Source organism: Diaphorina citri, unplaced genomic scaffold (genome assembly GCF_000475195.1).
Source record: "Diaphorina citri unplaced genomic scaffold, Diaci psyllid genome assembly version 1.1 scaffold1873, whole genome shotgun sequence".
NCBI lineage: Eukaryota > Metazoa > Arthropoda > Insecta > Hemiptera > Psyllidae > Diaphorina > Diaphorina citri.
In genome coordinates this window covers 28164-40554 of record NW_007379299.1, presented here as the reverse complement: position 1 = coordinate 40554, position 12391 = coordinate 28164, and the positions used below count along the sequence as shown (strand labels likewise).

General features: G+C 42.2%; 4 protein-coding genes across 5 annotated transcripts in view; 2 read left to right on the top strand and 2 right to left on the bottom strand.

Moving 5' to 3' along the window:
• LOC103517518 overlaps positions 1-1763 on the top strand; it is a 19558-nt gene extending 17795 nt beyond the window's left edge. The window contains exons 8-10 of the mRNA XM_017447486.2: positions 28-194; positions 526-709; positions 1393-1763. Of these exons, the coding sequence (XP_017302975.2) occupies positions 28-194; positions 526-709; positions 1393-1692 (651 nt within the window). The 3' untranslated portion in view covers positions 1693-1763. The remainder of the gene's footprint in view (positions 1-27; positions 195-525; positions 710-1392) is intronic.
• Positions 1764-2930: 1167 nt separating this feature from the next.
• LOC103517516 lies at positions 2931-7543 on the bottom strand. Its single transcript, XM_026829586.1, has 2 exons — positions 7369-7543; positions 2931-3088 (listed from the first exon to the last, which is right to left on the bottom strand). Exons 1-2 carry the CDS (start codon positions 7526-7528, stop codon positions 2946-2948), a joined length of 303 nt encoding a protein of 100 aa, XP_026685387.1. The 5' UTR covers positions 7529-7543; the 3' UTR covers positions 2931-2945.
• LOC103517515 (tubulin alpha-1 chain-like) lies at positions 4115-5923 on the top strand. Its single transcript, XM_008482553.3, has 2 exons — positions 4115-4315; positions 4529-5923. Exons 1-2 carry the CDS (start codon positions 4189-4191, stop codon positions 5755-5757), a joined length of 1356 nt encoding a protein of 451 aa, XP_008480775.1. The 5' UTR covers positions 4115-4188; the 3' UTR covers positions 5758-5923.
• A 2712-nt stretch (positions 7544-10255) lies between the features above and the next one.
• LOC108253466 lies at positions 10256-10891 on the bottom strand. 2 transcript variants are annotated; one of them, XM_026829587.1, is made up of 2 exons: positions 10820-10891; positions 10256-10730 (listed from the first exon to the last, which is right to left on the bottom strand). In XM_026829587.1, the coding sequence occupies exons 1-2, from the start codon at positions 10868-10870 to the stop codon at positions 10257-10259; spliced, it is 525 nt and encodes a 174-aa protein (XP_026685388.1). In that variant the 5' UTR covers positions 10871-10891; the 3' UTR covers position 10256. The 2 variants fall into 2 exon arrangements, with proteins under 2 accessions (XP_026685388.1, XP_017302974.1); XM_017447485.1 differs by having other exon boundaries at positions 10256-10738; positions 10828-10891.
• Between the last annotated feature and the right edge of the window lie 1500 nt (positions 10892-12391).

Sequence of the window (12391 nt, the reverse complement as noted above, 5' to 3'; positions counted from 1 at the left end):
AATTCTATTCTTATCTATTGTTACCAGGTGGGTGGGGCTAGTGGCAGAACCACCCAACTGATTGCCCAACACAAGCGTTCTGCCCACAAGTTGAGTGTGATGCGAGATAGTCCCCATGTTCTACTGAGTGTGGGTGAGGATGGGCGAGTTCTGTCTGTGGATATACGAGAGAGTGCTAGCACTAATAGCAAGGAGTAAGTATAGCTGCCAGTGCCAGCCTAGTTGGTTGGTAGCGTGTCTGCCTTGTAAGCGCTAGGCCGCGGATTCCCGCCCGGGGCGGATTAAATCCTGAACGGATAATGTTCTCGGAACGGCTGGCTTTCTCCTATCCTGTCTTCCTTCTCTCTTTGATTTCGGCATGGTAAGACCTTAGCAGTTACAGTTCCCTCAAACATCTTGAAAAAAAAAACACTCATTTAAATTACATTATCTACAGGATATTCGGAAAAAAATCGGATGAAACTCACTAGTGGGAAAGGGCCTTTATAATGAGGATGTTAATGTTACAATGTTGCCATGTTTCAGGTTCCTAATGATGAGGAAGGGGAAGGGGAACTGTTGCATGCCCCTGTACAGTGTTGCCAGCAATCCTCTGAATAGCAACGAGTTCATAGTGGCCGGAGAGGACACCAAGGTGCATTTATTTGATAAGAGATTCGTGTTCACCAAGAACGCTAAGCCCCTCAAGAAGTTCTGTCCTCATACCATTGTAAGTACCAGTTGAAAAGCCAACCTAAGTAAGTCGTATTTTATTATTGACCTCTGTCGTACTTTCGCCAAGGAGATACTTTAACACCCTGACTGTCAAAGCATATTCCATGGTGTTTACCTACAGAAACCCATGTATTAAAACGTCTCCCTTAACATGAGAGACAGACTCATTAATTCCAAATTTTTGGAGTGTGAAATACAGAACAAGAGAAAAATGAACACCCTGGCTGCCAAAGCAAATTCCATGGTGTTTACCCACTGAAACCCATGTATAAAAACGTCTCCCTTAACATGAGATACAGACTCTTTAATTCAGAATTTTCGGAATGTGGAATAGGTACCTACACCTACAGTACAAGAGAAAAATGAAGCTGTAGCGGGCTCGACACCTTAACAAAGGCCCTGGCGATTCCAATATACGACGGGCCTAATAAGTAGAGAGGTAATTCAAAGTCATCGTTGGATCGAATGACAAATGTGCCGTCAAAACAACTACGTCATTACATCATGTCTATATTTACCCATGTAAAGGTATGATATACGTAAGTAACCCATTAAATTGTTACCTAGTGGAGAACGCCATTAAAATTTCTCCTTTAATGGAGCTCTAAGGGTTAGGTGGTAGAAAACGCTTCCGGCGTTAACCTCGCCTAGTGGTTACCTTCCACTCAAGAGTCTATTATTATAATGTCTTCCCCCCTTTCTCTTCCACAGAAAAAGAAAATGGCGGTCAAGGCCGGCAAGGAAACCCCGGCGGATCCGGGCGCCGCCAAAATCGAGAACTACCGTCAGCGCAAGATGGCGGAACGCATGATCCCGAACAAGTACAAGCGGCTGTACAAGATCATGATGGACGGTCGAAAGAAGCGAGTGAAGGAGTTGAATCATTTGAAGCTGAAGCGATACACGCTGGACGAACTGAAGGAAGAGCAGGAGAGAGCGGAGAAGGGGAAGGTGATAGCGGAACAGAGTGAGAAGTGATACGACACAGACCTCACGAGTCTAAAGGTGTGTCCAAACATAGTCGACCGGCCGTTGATCGACGAGGAAAATCCATGTTGTCGAGGCAGTGTGGACGTGTCGATCGATGGTCGGCCGACTATGTGTGGACATACCTTAATGTAGCAGTTCTTTTATTGCTACGAAAACGGCGGTGAATCACACATCTCGAAAAAAAAGTACAACAGATTGAGAAGTGAGAGAGGGAGAGAAGAGACATCCTTACGTAAAAAAAAACACCCACCTACCACTCTAAAGACAATAATTGGGATTCTTCCGATGGAAAAATGATGAGGGGGGAGAGAAAAGAATATCATAGGTAATTATTTAAATATTTACCCATTTTTCCAGAAGATAGAGCGACGAAAAAGATGAAAGGAAGAAAAAATAAAGAAGGACAATAGAAAACCTACCTATCTTTCTATCAACTGTTAACATCCGAGTTGAATTGATTTAAAGCAAATCTTGGCAAATTCCAGAACCGAGAAAAAGAAATATCCAAGCTGGAATAAACCGATGAACGCAATAGAGTAAAAAAAAAGAAGCATTGTTATTAAAATAAAATGTACGAAACATTTTCTCTTAAACTTCAAAATAAAGTATAAATCATTCTTAAAAACTAAAATAAAATTTAATAATATGTTATTGCTTTGTAACTTATTATTGCATGTTTAATTCAGTTTTCACAGGCCATATCCGCGGTCAACCCTTTTTTTTATTATTATTATTTTTTTTTTTTTTTAACTCTTGATGTACAAAAGAATGCGTGTTAGAAGAATATAAGATGGTCAGAAAAAACAGTTCTAACTTTTAAAAGCGAAAATGCAGTCCCAGGAAAGGTGTAACAAATTTTCGAAGCAAAATTATTACCTACCCCCCCCCCTTTAAAAAATAAAAAAGAGGCCAAATGTTTTGGGTTAGTCTTTGTTAAAGAACTCCAATAGTCATATTTTACTTCTTTTCCCGTTTACATATTTCAAAAAATTCCACCTTAATCCACACTTTATTAGTTTACGAGTATAAATAATTATTAGGTCCAAATAAAGTCCTATTGTATTGAACCATCATTATACAATGTTAGGTAAATCATGTTTAAAGACAAAGAACAAAAAAATGCAGATTTTAAGCAAGGTGCATATCACAGAATATTATGGTCAAAAAATCTCATTACTAGTATAGTCTCGCTATAACTATAGTAATAGAGAGTAAAAAATCAAGCAAACTCAAATGAAATATTATGTACAAGGGTATACGTAGGTACTTACATCGTCCTGGCTCATAGCAGCAAACTCGGCTGCCAATGTATTGCTGCCTGATATGAGAGATCTGCCCTGGGATAGCAGCATGGCCTGTAGCTCATCATGAGACTCTTGGAGTTCTGAAAAACGAAACAAAATCAAGGTGACTAAAAACTTTTTTTTTTAGGTTTGATAGTCTGGCTGGGAGACGTTAAACAGGGAGTAGACCAGCTTAGTCTGGCTGGGGGGCTTTAAACAGAGAGGATACCAGCCTGAAATTTCTCTTACTAAAGAAATGTCAAAGGTTGAGTGCGAAGGGCATCCACTCGTGAAAATTTTGTAGCCAATACCGAATGTCAGCCCAAAGCAATCACCCCAGGGCTGATTGAGAGTCTGACGAAAAACGCCGACCCCGTCTGAACAAGGGAAAAGGCGAAGAAAGAGGTTTGATAGAGGGAACTGTAACTGCTGAGGTCTTATCGTCCCGAAAGCGAAGAGAGAAGGAAGGCGGGATAGGAGAAAGCCAGCCGTTCCGAGAACGAACATTTTCCGTTCGGCATAAAATCCGCCGGGGGCAAGAATCGAACCCGCAGCCTAGCGCTTACAAGTCAGACGCGCTACCAACCAAGCTAACTAGGCTGGCTGTGGCAGTGGACCTCATAACAGGTAGAAAGCCAGCCGTTCCGAGAACGAACATTATCCGTTCGGGATAAAATCCGCCCCGGGCGGGAATCGAACCCGCGGCCTAGCGCTTACAAGTCAGACGTGCTACCAACCAAGCTAACTAGGCTGGCTGTGGCAGTGGACCCTCATAACAGGAAGAACACTGGGAAAACGTACATTTCACCCAGCCACCTAAATTAATCCAACAATTTTCCTCAGCCGTTCTCCATTAGTTCATTTCGCAAATTTTAAATCCTGCTGAATTTTCCGATCCTTTTTAAAAAGTTCGTCAACTAGGAGAGTTCTCCATTAGTTCATTTCGCAAATTTTAAATCCTGCTGAATTTTCCGATCCTTTTTAAAAAGTTCGTCAACTAGGAGATAGCCACCTAAATTAATCCAACAATTTTCCTCAGCCGTTCTCCATTAGTTCATTTCGCAAATTTTAAATCCTGCTGAATTTTCCGATCCATTTTTAAAAGTTCGTCAACTGGGAAATTCTTTCTTTTTTTTTCCTCCGGGGACTCTATTTGACCGAGAATTCTATTTGACCCCGCATAAGTCACATTTTTCCCATCATGCGTGAATGTATCTCCATACATGTCGGCCAGGCGGGGGTTCAGATCGGGAATGCCTGTTGGGAACTCTACTGTCTGGAGCACGGGATTCAGCCCGACGGTCAGATGCCATCAGACAAGATGATAGGTAATAATACTAATGAGAATGGTTTATTTAACCTAAATATAATAACATCTTCCTTTTGTTCCAATATCAGTACCCATTGGTACTTTTTAGGAACGGTTTTCTTCAGTATGATTTATTTCATTAAACTTCTTCTTGCTTCCGTATTGATTGTATTATATTTCATTGTTGTTTTCCAAATAATATTTTTGTATTTCCTTCTTCATTTTATTTTAGGTGGAGGGGATGACTCGTTCAGTACCTTCTTCAGTGAGACAGGCGCTGGGAAGCACGTCCCCCGGGCGGTGTTTGTAGATCTAGAACCCACCGTGGTGGACGAAGTGAGGACAGGAACCTACAGGCAGCTGTTCCATCCAGAGCAGCTCATCTCCGGGAAGGAAGACGCCGCGAACAACTATGCCCGCGGGCACTACACGATCGGGAAGGAAATCATTGACCTTGTCCTAGACAGAGTGAGGAAGCTGGCAGACCAGTGCACCGGGCTGCAAGGATTCCTAATTTTTCATTCTTTCGGAGGCGGCACAGGTTCGGGGTTCACGTCACTTCTCATGGAGAGGATCTCAGTAGATTATGGCAAGAAGAGTAAACTCCAGTACGCCATCTATCCCGCGCCGCAAGTCTCTACGTCCGTTGTTGAACCGTACAACTCCGTCCTCACAACACACACAACACTGGAGCACTCCGACTGTGCGTTCATGGCAGACAACGAAGCTATATACGACATCTGCCGGCGGAATCTGGACATTGAGCGTCCCACGTACACCAACTTGAACCGTCTCATCAGTCAAATCGTTTCGTCCATCACCGCGTCTCTCCGGTTTGACGGCGCGCTCAACGTTGACCTCACCGAGTTCCAAACGAACTTAGTGCCCTTCCCGCGTGTCCACTTCCCGCTGGTCACCTACGCCCCGATCGTTTCCGCGGAGAAAGCGTACCACGAGCAGCTGTCCGTGGCGGAGATCACCAACGCGTGCTTCGAACCTGCCAACCAGATGGTGAAGTGTGACCCGCGGCACGGGAAGTACATGGCGTGCTGTATGCTCTACCGAGGGGATGTGGTCCCCAAGGATGTCAACTCTGCCATCGCGACTATTAAGACGAAGCGGACCATTCAGTTTGTCGATTGGTGTCCGACCGGGTTCAAGGTGGGCATCAACTATCAACCGCCCACCGTTGTCCCAGGAGGCGATCTCGCCAAGGTTCAACGCGCCGTGTGTATGCTTTCCAACACCACCGCTATCGCAGAGGCCTGGGGGCGGCTGGACCACAAGTTCGACCTGATGTACGCCAAGCGAGCGTTCATACATTGGTACGTCGGGGAGGGGATGGAAGAGGGAGAGTTCTCGGAGGCGAGGGAAGACCTGGGTGCTCTGGAGAAGGATTATGAGGAGATGGGAGAGGAGGCAGGAGAAGGAGGGGAGGACGCGGAAGAGGGAGAAGACTAGTCTGGCCAACTGAGACACTATTGAAGATCTGGCCAACTGAGACACTATTGAAGATAGCTGAACTTTTTAGATGTTTCAATTCAGAGATGTAATAAATTCGAGTTTTAATAAGCCATTCCTTTGCTTTGTCCTTCCCATTCTTCTTCAAACGTTGAAGATCTGGCCAAGGGAGACAGGATGCATTGAAGATAGCTGAACTTGAAGATTTTTACCGTGTCCACTCTGCACTCTGTTCTCCTCAATGGTTTTAGATGTTTCAATTCAGAGATGTAATAAATTGGAGTTTTAATAAGCCATTCCTTTGTTTTTGTTCTTCCCATTCTTTTTCAAACGTTTCTCTGCCCTTTTCAAATCTTTTCATTCAAGAAATAAAGATCCGTGAATTTTGGGTCACTTCGCCCCCTTGGGCTCAATGCACTCCACTCTACAGTGCTACATATGATAATGTTATTAGAGTTATGTAGTAAATATTACAGGTATCGCTGGTACCTAATAATAAAATAATATCGGTTATCGGATTCCTGGAAAAACAACCCCCTAGCAAGGTTAATGTCTGAGGCATTTTCCACTTTCCCACCGTCCTGTTTCAATTCATCCACGGGTAAAAAAGAAAAAGAAGAAAATGAACCTACCACCTGTGATTGAAAAGTGTAGATCTGTCTGTATTAAATCGAATTCATACCACACACCTCCAAATTATCTACATATGTATGTATCTATGAACTTCCCTACCAACCCATTAGACGTTGGGTTCGAAGCTGCGTGGAATTAGTATTCACTAGTGGTTGACCCGTCCTTTGTACGGGACCACCACACACACCACACACATCCCATCACACACACCCAACACCACACACCACATCCACCACCACACACACACACCACCCACCACCAACAATAGTATTCATATCACTTGAAATGTGAAATATGAAATGAACGAAAGAAATATGAAAGAAGTAAGAAAATCTAGAATCTAGATGATCTGGATTTTCAAGATATTTTCCCCCCTTGGGCTCAAGATTTTTTTTCATCTGTTCGTAGTTTTCCCCTTTGTAAAGTCTGATTTTTAGTTTTTCACTGGTCTATAACAAGTTCTTTATCTTTATATCTGGGTCTATTTAAAATTTTCGATCCAGTTTTGGACCAATGAATTACATGTGTTTCTTGTAAACATGTATGTGTTTTTCACTGGTCTATAACAAGTTCTTTATCTTTATATCTGGGTCTATTTAAAATTTTCGATCCAGTTTTGGACCAATGAATTACATATGTTTCTTGTAAACATGTAGGTAGGTATGTAATAATAAAAAACTTCAAACATATTCATTTTTTACCTAGGAAATGGCATAAACTAGTCCCATTAACATAATGGTAAACTTTAGACGTTGATCCGATTACGTTACGGTTAAATCCCACGATCGAAAATAACATTCGCCAATATTTGTGTGTAGTCAGCTCCCATGGCGTAGTGGTCACTGCACTCGCCTTGCAAAAAAAAAAAAAAAAAAAACAATCAGTGTTTCATCAAATCATCACTGTTTTTATTTCGCAGCAATGAAACAACTGCTACAATTAGACTCATGTGGTCCAGAAAATAAAACATAGATTTACCTTTGTGTTGTATTCTCAAAGCATCTAATTCCACTTTAAGGGGAGAGGTTACATCCTTGTCCTGACTCAGAGATAGTGCCGTCAATGCTGACTGCCTCTCCTGCTTAACAAGCTCCAGCTCTTTGCTTAACTCTTCGATAATCTGAAACCAACAAGACATATATGAAAAGTATTAGTAAATACTGCCAGACTAGTAAGCTTGAAGCTTAGAGGATAGTGTCTAAATATTGTACCAAATACGCAAGACCTTGTTTAGACTGCGGGAGTAAAGGGACATTCTGGCAGGATAAACAGGGTATATTTTGTTTTAAACTCTGTTATAATGTGATCAAATTCTCAAATTAATTAGTATAAAAATCCATGCCTCAGCTGACTGAACTCGCGCCCTCCTGGTTACCAGGCGAACGTTCTTACTACACCATAAAGGCAGAGTAATATGAAAACCGCATCCTCCTAGCATACCCAGAAGTGGGTTGGAATTTGTATGCGCGAGTGAGTGAGTGAGTTAGCCAGTCAGTCAGTCAGTTAGTTTCACAAGGGGTGAATTTATTTAGGAAGACTTCGTTCGCATATCAAAATGAATGACCCTAACATACCTAAGAACTTTATTGAAACCGAGGTCTGTAGGTATCTGAAAAAACTGCGAGTAAGAAAATACTTGCAATAGCCGCACTATATTAGCTTTTTTATACAGATATTTTATTCATTTATTTATTATAGCGGCTACAAAAGTACAAACAATATGAAAATAGCATAGCTACCTGCCTAACAGTAAAAAAAAAGACGTCAATAATGTTAATAAAGCATTTTTAACATTTGAAGTAGGGCGAATGACCACGCCAGTGGCTAGCTGTTAAAGCCCTTAATAAAAAATAAAAAATAAATAAAAAAAAATAAAAAAAAAACATTTGAAGTAGGTATTTCAAATAACTTTTTCTTCACTCTAATAAATATTAATAATAAAAAAAAAACTTTTTATGTACTTGAACATTTAAACTATTTAACACAACGTTTAAATGTCATTGGTCATAATATGATACAGTAAGGAATGTCATCTATGTCATCTCATTTATGACAAAAAAATAAATCGAGACATAAATCACTGAATAATTGGAACACCGAAAAAAAAAGAGTCGAAAATTATTCGATTAATTTGATTCAGTTGATGCAACAGAAAGAAGTTCTTCTAACCAGACAAATTATATTTTAAATACCTGCTATATTTTTTATTTAATTAGATGGATCGATGTAGGTAACTAGTTGGTAGAGGCAGAATTGGGACAGAGAAAAAAAGCCACAAATCAGGCATAATACAATATGCAGACTAGCCAGCCTAGTTAGCTTTCTAAGGGTTAGGTGGTAGAAAACGCCTCCGGCGTTAACCTCGCCTAGTGGTTGCCTTCCACTCAAGAGTCTATTATTATTATTATTAAAGCATATTCCATGGTGTTTACCTACAGAAACCCATGTATTAAAACATCTCCCTTAACATGAGAGAAAGACTCATTAATTCCAAATTTTTGGAGTGTAAAATACAGAACAAGAGAAAAATGAACACCCTGGCTGATGCCAAAGCAAATTCCATGGTCTTTACCCACAGAAACCCATGTAATTAAACGTCTCCCTTAACATGAGATACAGACTCTTTAATTCAGAATTTTCGGAATGTGGAATAGGTACCTACAGTACAAGAGAAAAATGAAGCTGTAGCGGGCTCGACACCTTAAAAAAGGCCCTGGCGCTTCCAATATACGACGGGCCCAATAAGTACAGAGGTAATTCAAAGTCATCGTTGGATCGAATGACAAATGTGCCGTCAAAACAACTACGTCATTACATCATGTTTATATTTACCCATGTAAAGGTATGATATACGTATGTAACCCATTAAATTGTTACCTAGTGGAGAACGCCATTAAAATTTCTCCTTGAAAGTTTGTAAAGTTTACACCCACTGAATGAAGGTCTCGTAAAAAGAGAGGTTTGATAGAGGGAACTTGAAAAAAAGAGAGGAAACTTTAACAACTGAGGTCTTGTCGTTCCGAAATCGAAGGAGGACACAGGATAGGAGAAAGTCAACTTTCCCGAAAACGAACCTTATCTGTTCGAAAGTCCGGACGGGAATCAAGCTATAACTAGACTGACAAAGGTCTGGTCTCATACTGCACGCGTAGATGCGCGACTTGGAGTAGCGCGTAGTCGGCTGCAAAACCAAACCTATGAAAATGATAGAGACCCTCTATAGCAGAGGTTCTCAAACTGGGGGGCTTGGAGACAAATCAGGGAGGGCGCGAGCTTTTCCTATAAAAAATCAAGTTTATACCAAAATTACCTACCAGGTACTTAGTCTCCAACTCTAGTATCTTGAGATACGTCCCTGCCCTGCTTATTAGTCTACCCTGCTTATTATCACTGCTGTTTCACCTTATGAGGGATTCGAACCATAAACCTCCAGTTCTGAAATTCCTCCCGCGCTAACTGCTTGAGCCACTGAGGTTGGTTCGTTTTGTTATTTGAGTTCAAACAACCAGCTCAACAAAGAACAATATCTAAATAAATAGTTACTGGTGAGAGCACGTTGAATACACCAGGTCCCCCATGGATCACTGAAGTTAAGCATCGTTGTGCTTGGTTAACATCCGGATGAATGAGCATCTGGACATTCGCGAGCTACTTATCCTGTCCCCACTCTGGCTGGGTAAGCTTAATGTGACCGCGGGTAGCTTATTGCCGAATAGAGGGTAAAACTCCTGTCCCTAAAGACCTTAGACAATAATATTCAATGGAGGACTTTTTCAACTAAATTCCTGTGTGCGAAAAGTCCACTGTGCAGGACTATTGCACATTAGAAAAAAAAAAGAGAGAGAGAAAATGGAATGAAAAATCACTTACTTGCCAAACAACGGATGCCACAGATACGGATGAACATCCTCCATGGGGTGATGAGCTTCAAGTCCGCCAGCCATCTGGTGGGGTAACAGAGGATTCATAGCCGTAAACGGATGGTGGAACATGGCCGGAGCATTCACTTGTTCGGGATCGGCAATCTTCAACAACTTCGGCTTGGTTGTCGTGTCGATGATGTTGGATTTGATTTTCAGTTTGGGCGTAGACGGGGAAGGGTTACCGCGGTCGGTCGGGGTTCCCGGTTTGGTTACGCTGTCCGCCCGAGATTCTTTCGCCGCGTGAGAATCGTTTGTCCCGTCACCGTGTTTCGCGTAGTGCCGAAGTTCGTTTTGCCCGTAGAGCGAGTGTTCTTCGCGGTTCCCCTCGGTTTTCGCGTTCTCGCGGAGTTTGTCCTGTCGCGAGACATCGTAGTTGTGTTTCAATTCGTTTCGTGTTGCATTGTAGAAGGAATACTCCTTGGAGAGTTCTCGCGGAGTTTGTCCTGTCGCGAGACATCGTAGTTGTGTTTCAATTCGTTTCGTGTTGCATTGTAGAAGGAATACTCCTTGGACATTTTCATCTCGTTGGTCTGGCTTGAGGTTCTGTGATCATTCATCCCTGAGGTTCTGTGGTCATTCATTGCGTTCTCGCGGAGTTTGTCCTGTCGCGAGACATCGTAGTTGTGTTTCAATTCGTTTCGTGTTGCATTGTAGAAGGAATACTCCTTGGACGTTTTCATCTCGTTGGTCTGGCTTGAGGTTCTGTGATCATTCATCCCTGAGGTTCTGTGGTCATTCATTGTACCGCGGGTAGCTTATTGCCGAATAGAGGGTAAAACTCCTGTCCCTAAAGACCTTAGACAATAACATTCAATGGAGGACTTTTTCAACGAAATTCCTGTGTGCGAAAAGTCCACTGTGCAGGCTATTGCACATTAGAAAAAAGAGAGAGAGAGAGAGAGAGAAAATGGAATGAAAAACTACTTACTTGCCAAACAACGGATGCCACAGATACGGATGAACATCCTCCATGGGGTGATGAGCTTCCAGTCCGCCAGCCATCGGATGGGGTAACAGAGGATTCATAGCCGTAAACGGATGGTGGAACATGGCCGGAGCATTCACTTGTTCGGGATCGGCAATCTTCAACAACAAAAATCACTTACTTGCCAAACAACGGATGCCACAGATACGGATGAACATCCTCCATGGGGTGATGAGCTTCAAGTCCGCCAGCCATCTGGTGGGGTAACAGAGGATTCATAGCCGTAAACGGATGGTGGAACATGGCCGGAGCATTCGCTTGTTCGGGATCGGCAATCTTCAACAATTTCGGCTTGGTTGTCGTGTCGATGATGTTGGATTTGATTTTCAGTTTGGGCGTAGACGGGGAAGGGTTACCGCGGTCGGTCGGGGTTCCCGGTTTGGTTACGCTGTCCGCCCGAGATTCTTTCGCCGCGTGAGAATCGTTTGTCCCGTCACCGTGTTTCGCGTAGTGCCGAAGTTCGTTTTGCCCGTAGAGCGAGTGTTCTTCGCGGTTCCCCTCGGTTTTCGCGTTCTCGCGTCGAATCGCGTTATGACTATTGTCCATGTTACTAGTCAGTTTGAACTTTTTCTTCACTTTGGGACTTAAACAGAATGTACTAAATATACCTACTAAAATCGTGTGTTCAATGTACCTACTAAGACAGAACTACAGAAGGAATGCGTTCTAACGTTCTTCAACAGAAATGCAGAAATGCAAATGGTGAATAGGAGAGTGCAATTATTGCAAGTGGAGATTGCAAAATTCGGAATATCCGATGTCACTGCCTATTGCAAAATGCATTAAACTGAATGATGGTGGGTTTAAGTTTCTAAAAAAAATATATATTTATAAAAAAGAGGTACTTCTGTAGACAGGTTTTTTTTTCTTCTTCTTCTTCTTCTTCTTCTTATTTTTTGACTGATCATATGTCGCTAATCAGTGACATTAATAATAACAAGAAGACGAGAGAGAGAACAAGGCTTTTTTAATTTATTACCGAACCAAGATCGGATAATGGGCCGGTGATATGGCCTTGAAATCGGTGGATACAAGATGTCTGCCTGGACTTCTACACATTCTACAGGGTCGTTCAAAAAGACTTTTCTGAGGT

What these genes read in the sequence shown, in the direction of transcription:
- LOC103517515 (XM_008482553.3), top strand. Translation starts at nt 4,189, where the DNA reads ATGCGTGAATGTATCTCCATACATGTCGGCCAGGCGGGGGTTCAGATC. An exon ending in GCCATCAGACAAGATGATAG is followed by an intron (nt 4,316 to 4,528) that starts GTAATAATACTA and finishes ATTTTATTTTAG; the next exon opens with GTGGAGGGGATGACTCGTTC.
- LOC108253466 (XM_026829587.1), bottom strand. Translation starts at nt 10,870, where the DNA reads ATGAATGATCACAGAACCTCAAGCCAGACCAACGAGATGAAAATGTCC. An exon ending in ACGAGATGAAAATGTCCAAG is followed by an intron (nt 10,731 to 10,819) that starts GAGTATTCCTTC and finishes GAACTCTCCAAG; the next exon opens with GAGTATTCCTTCTACAATGC.
- LOC103517516 (XM_026829586.1), bottom strand. Translation starts at nt 7,528, where the DNA reads ATGTCTTGTTGGTTTCAGATTATCGAAGAGTTAAGCAAAGAGCTGGAG. An exon ending in TTTGAGAATACAACACAAAG is followed by an intron (nt 3,089 to 7,368) that starts GTAAATCTATGT and finishes TTCGTTTTTCAG; the next exon opens with AACTCCAAGAGTCTCATGAT.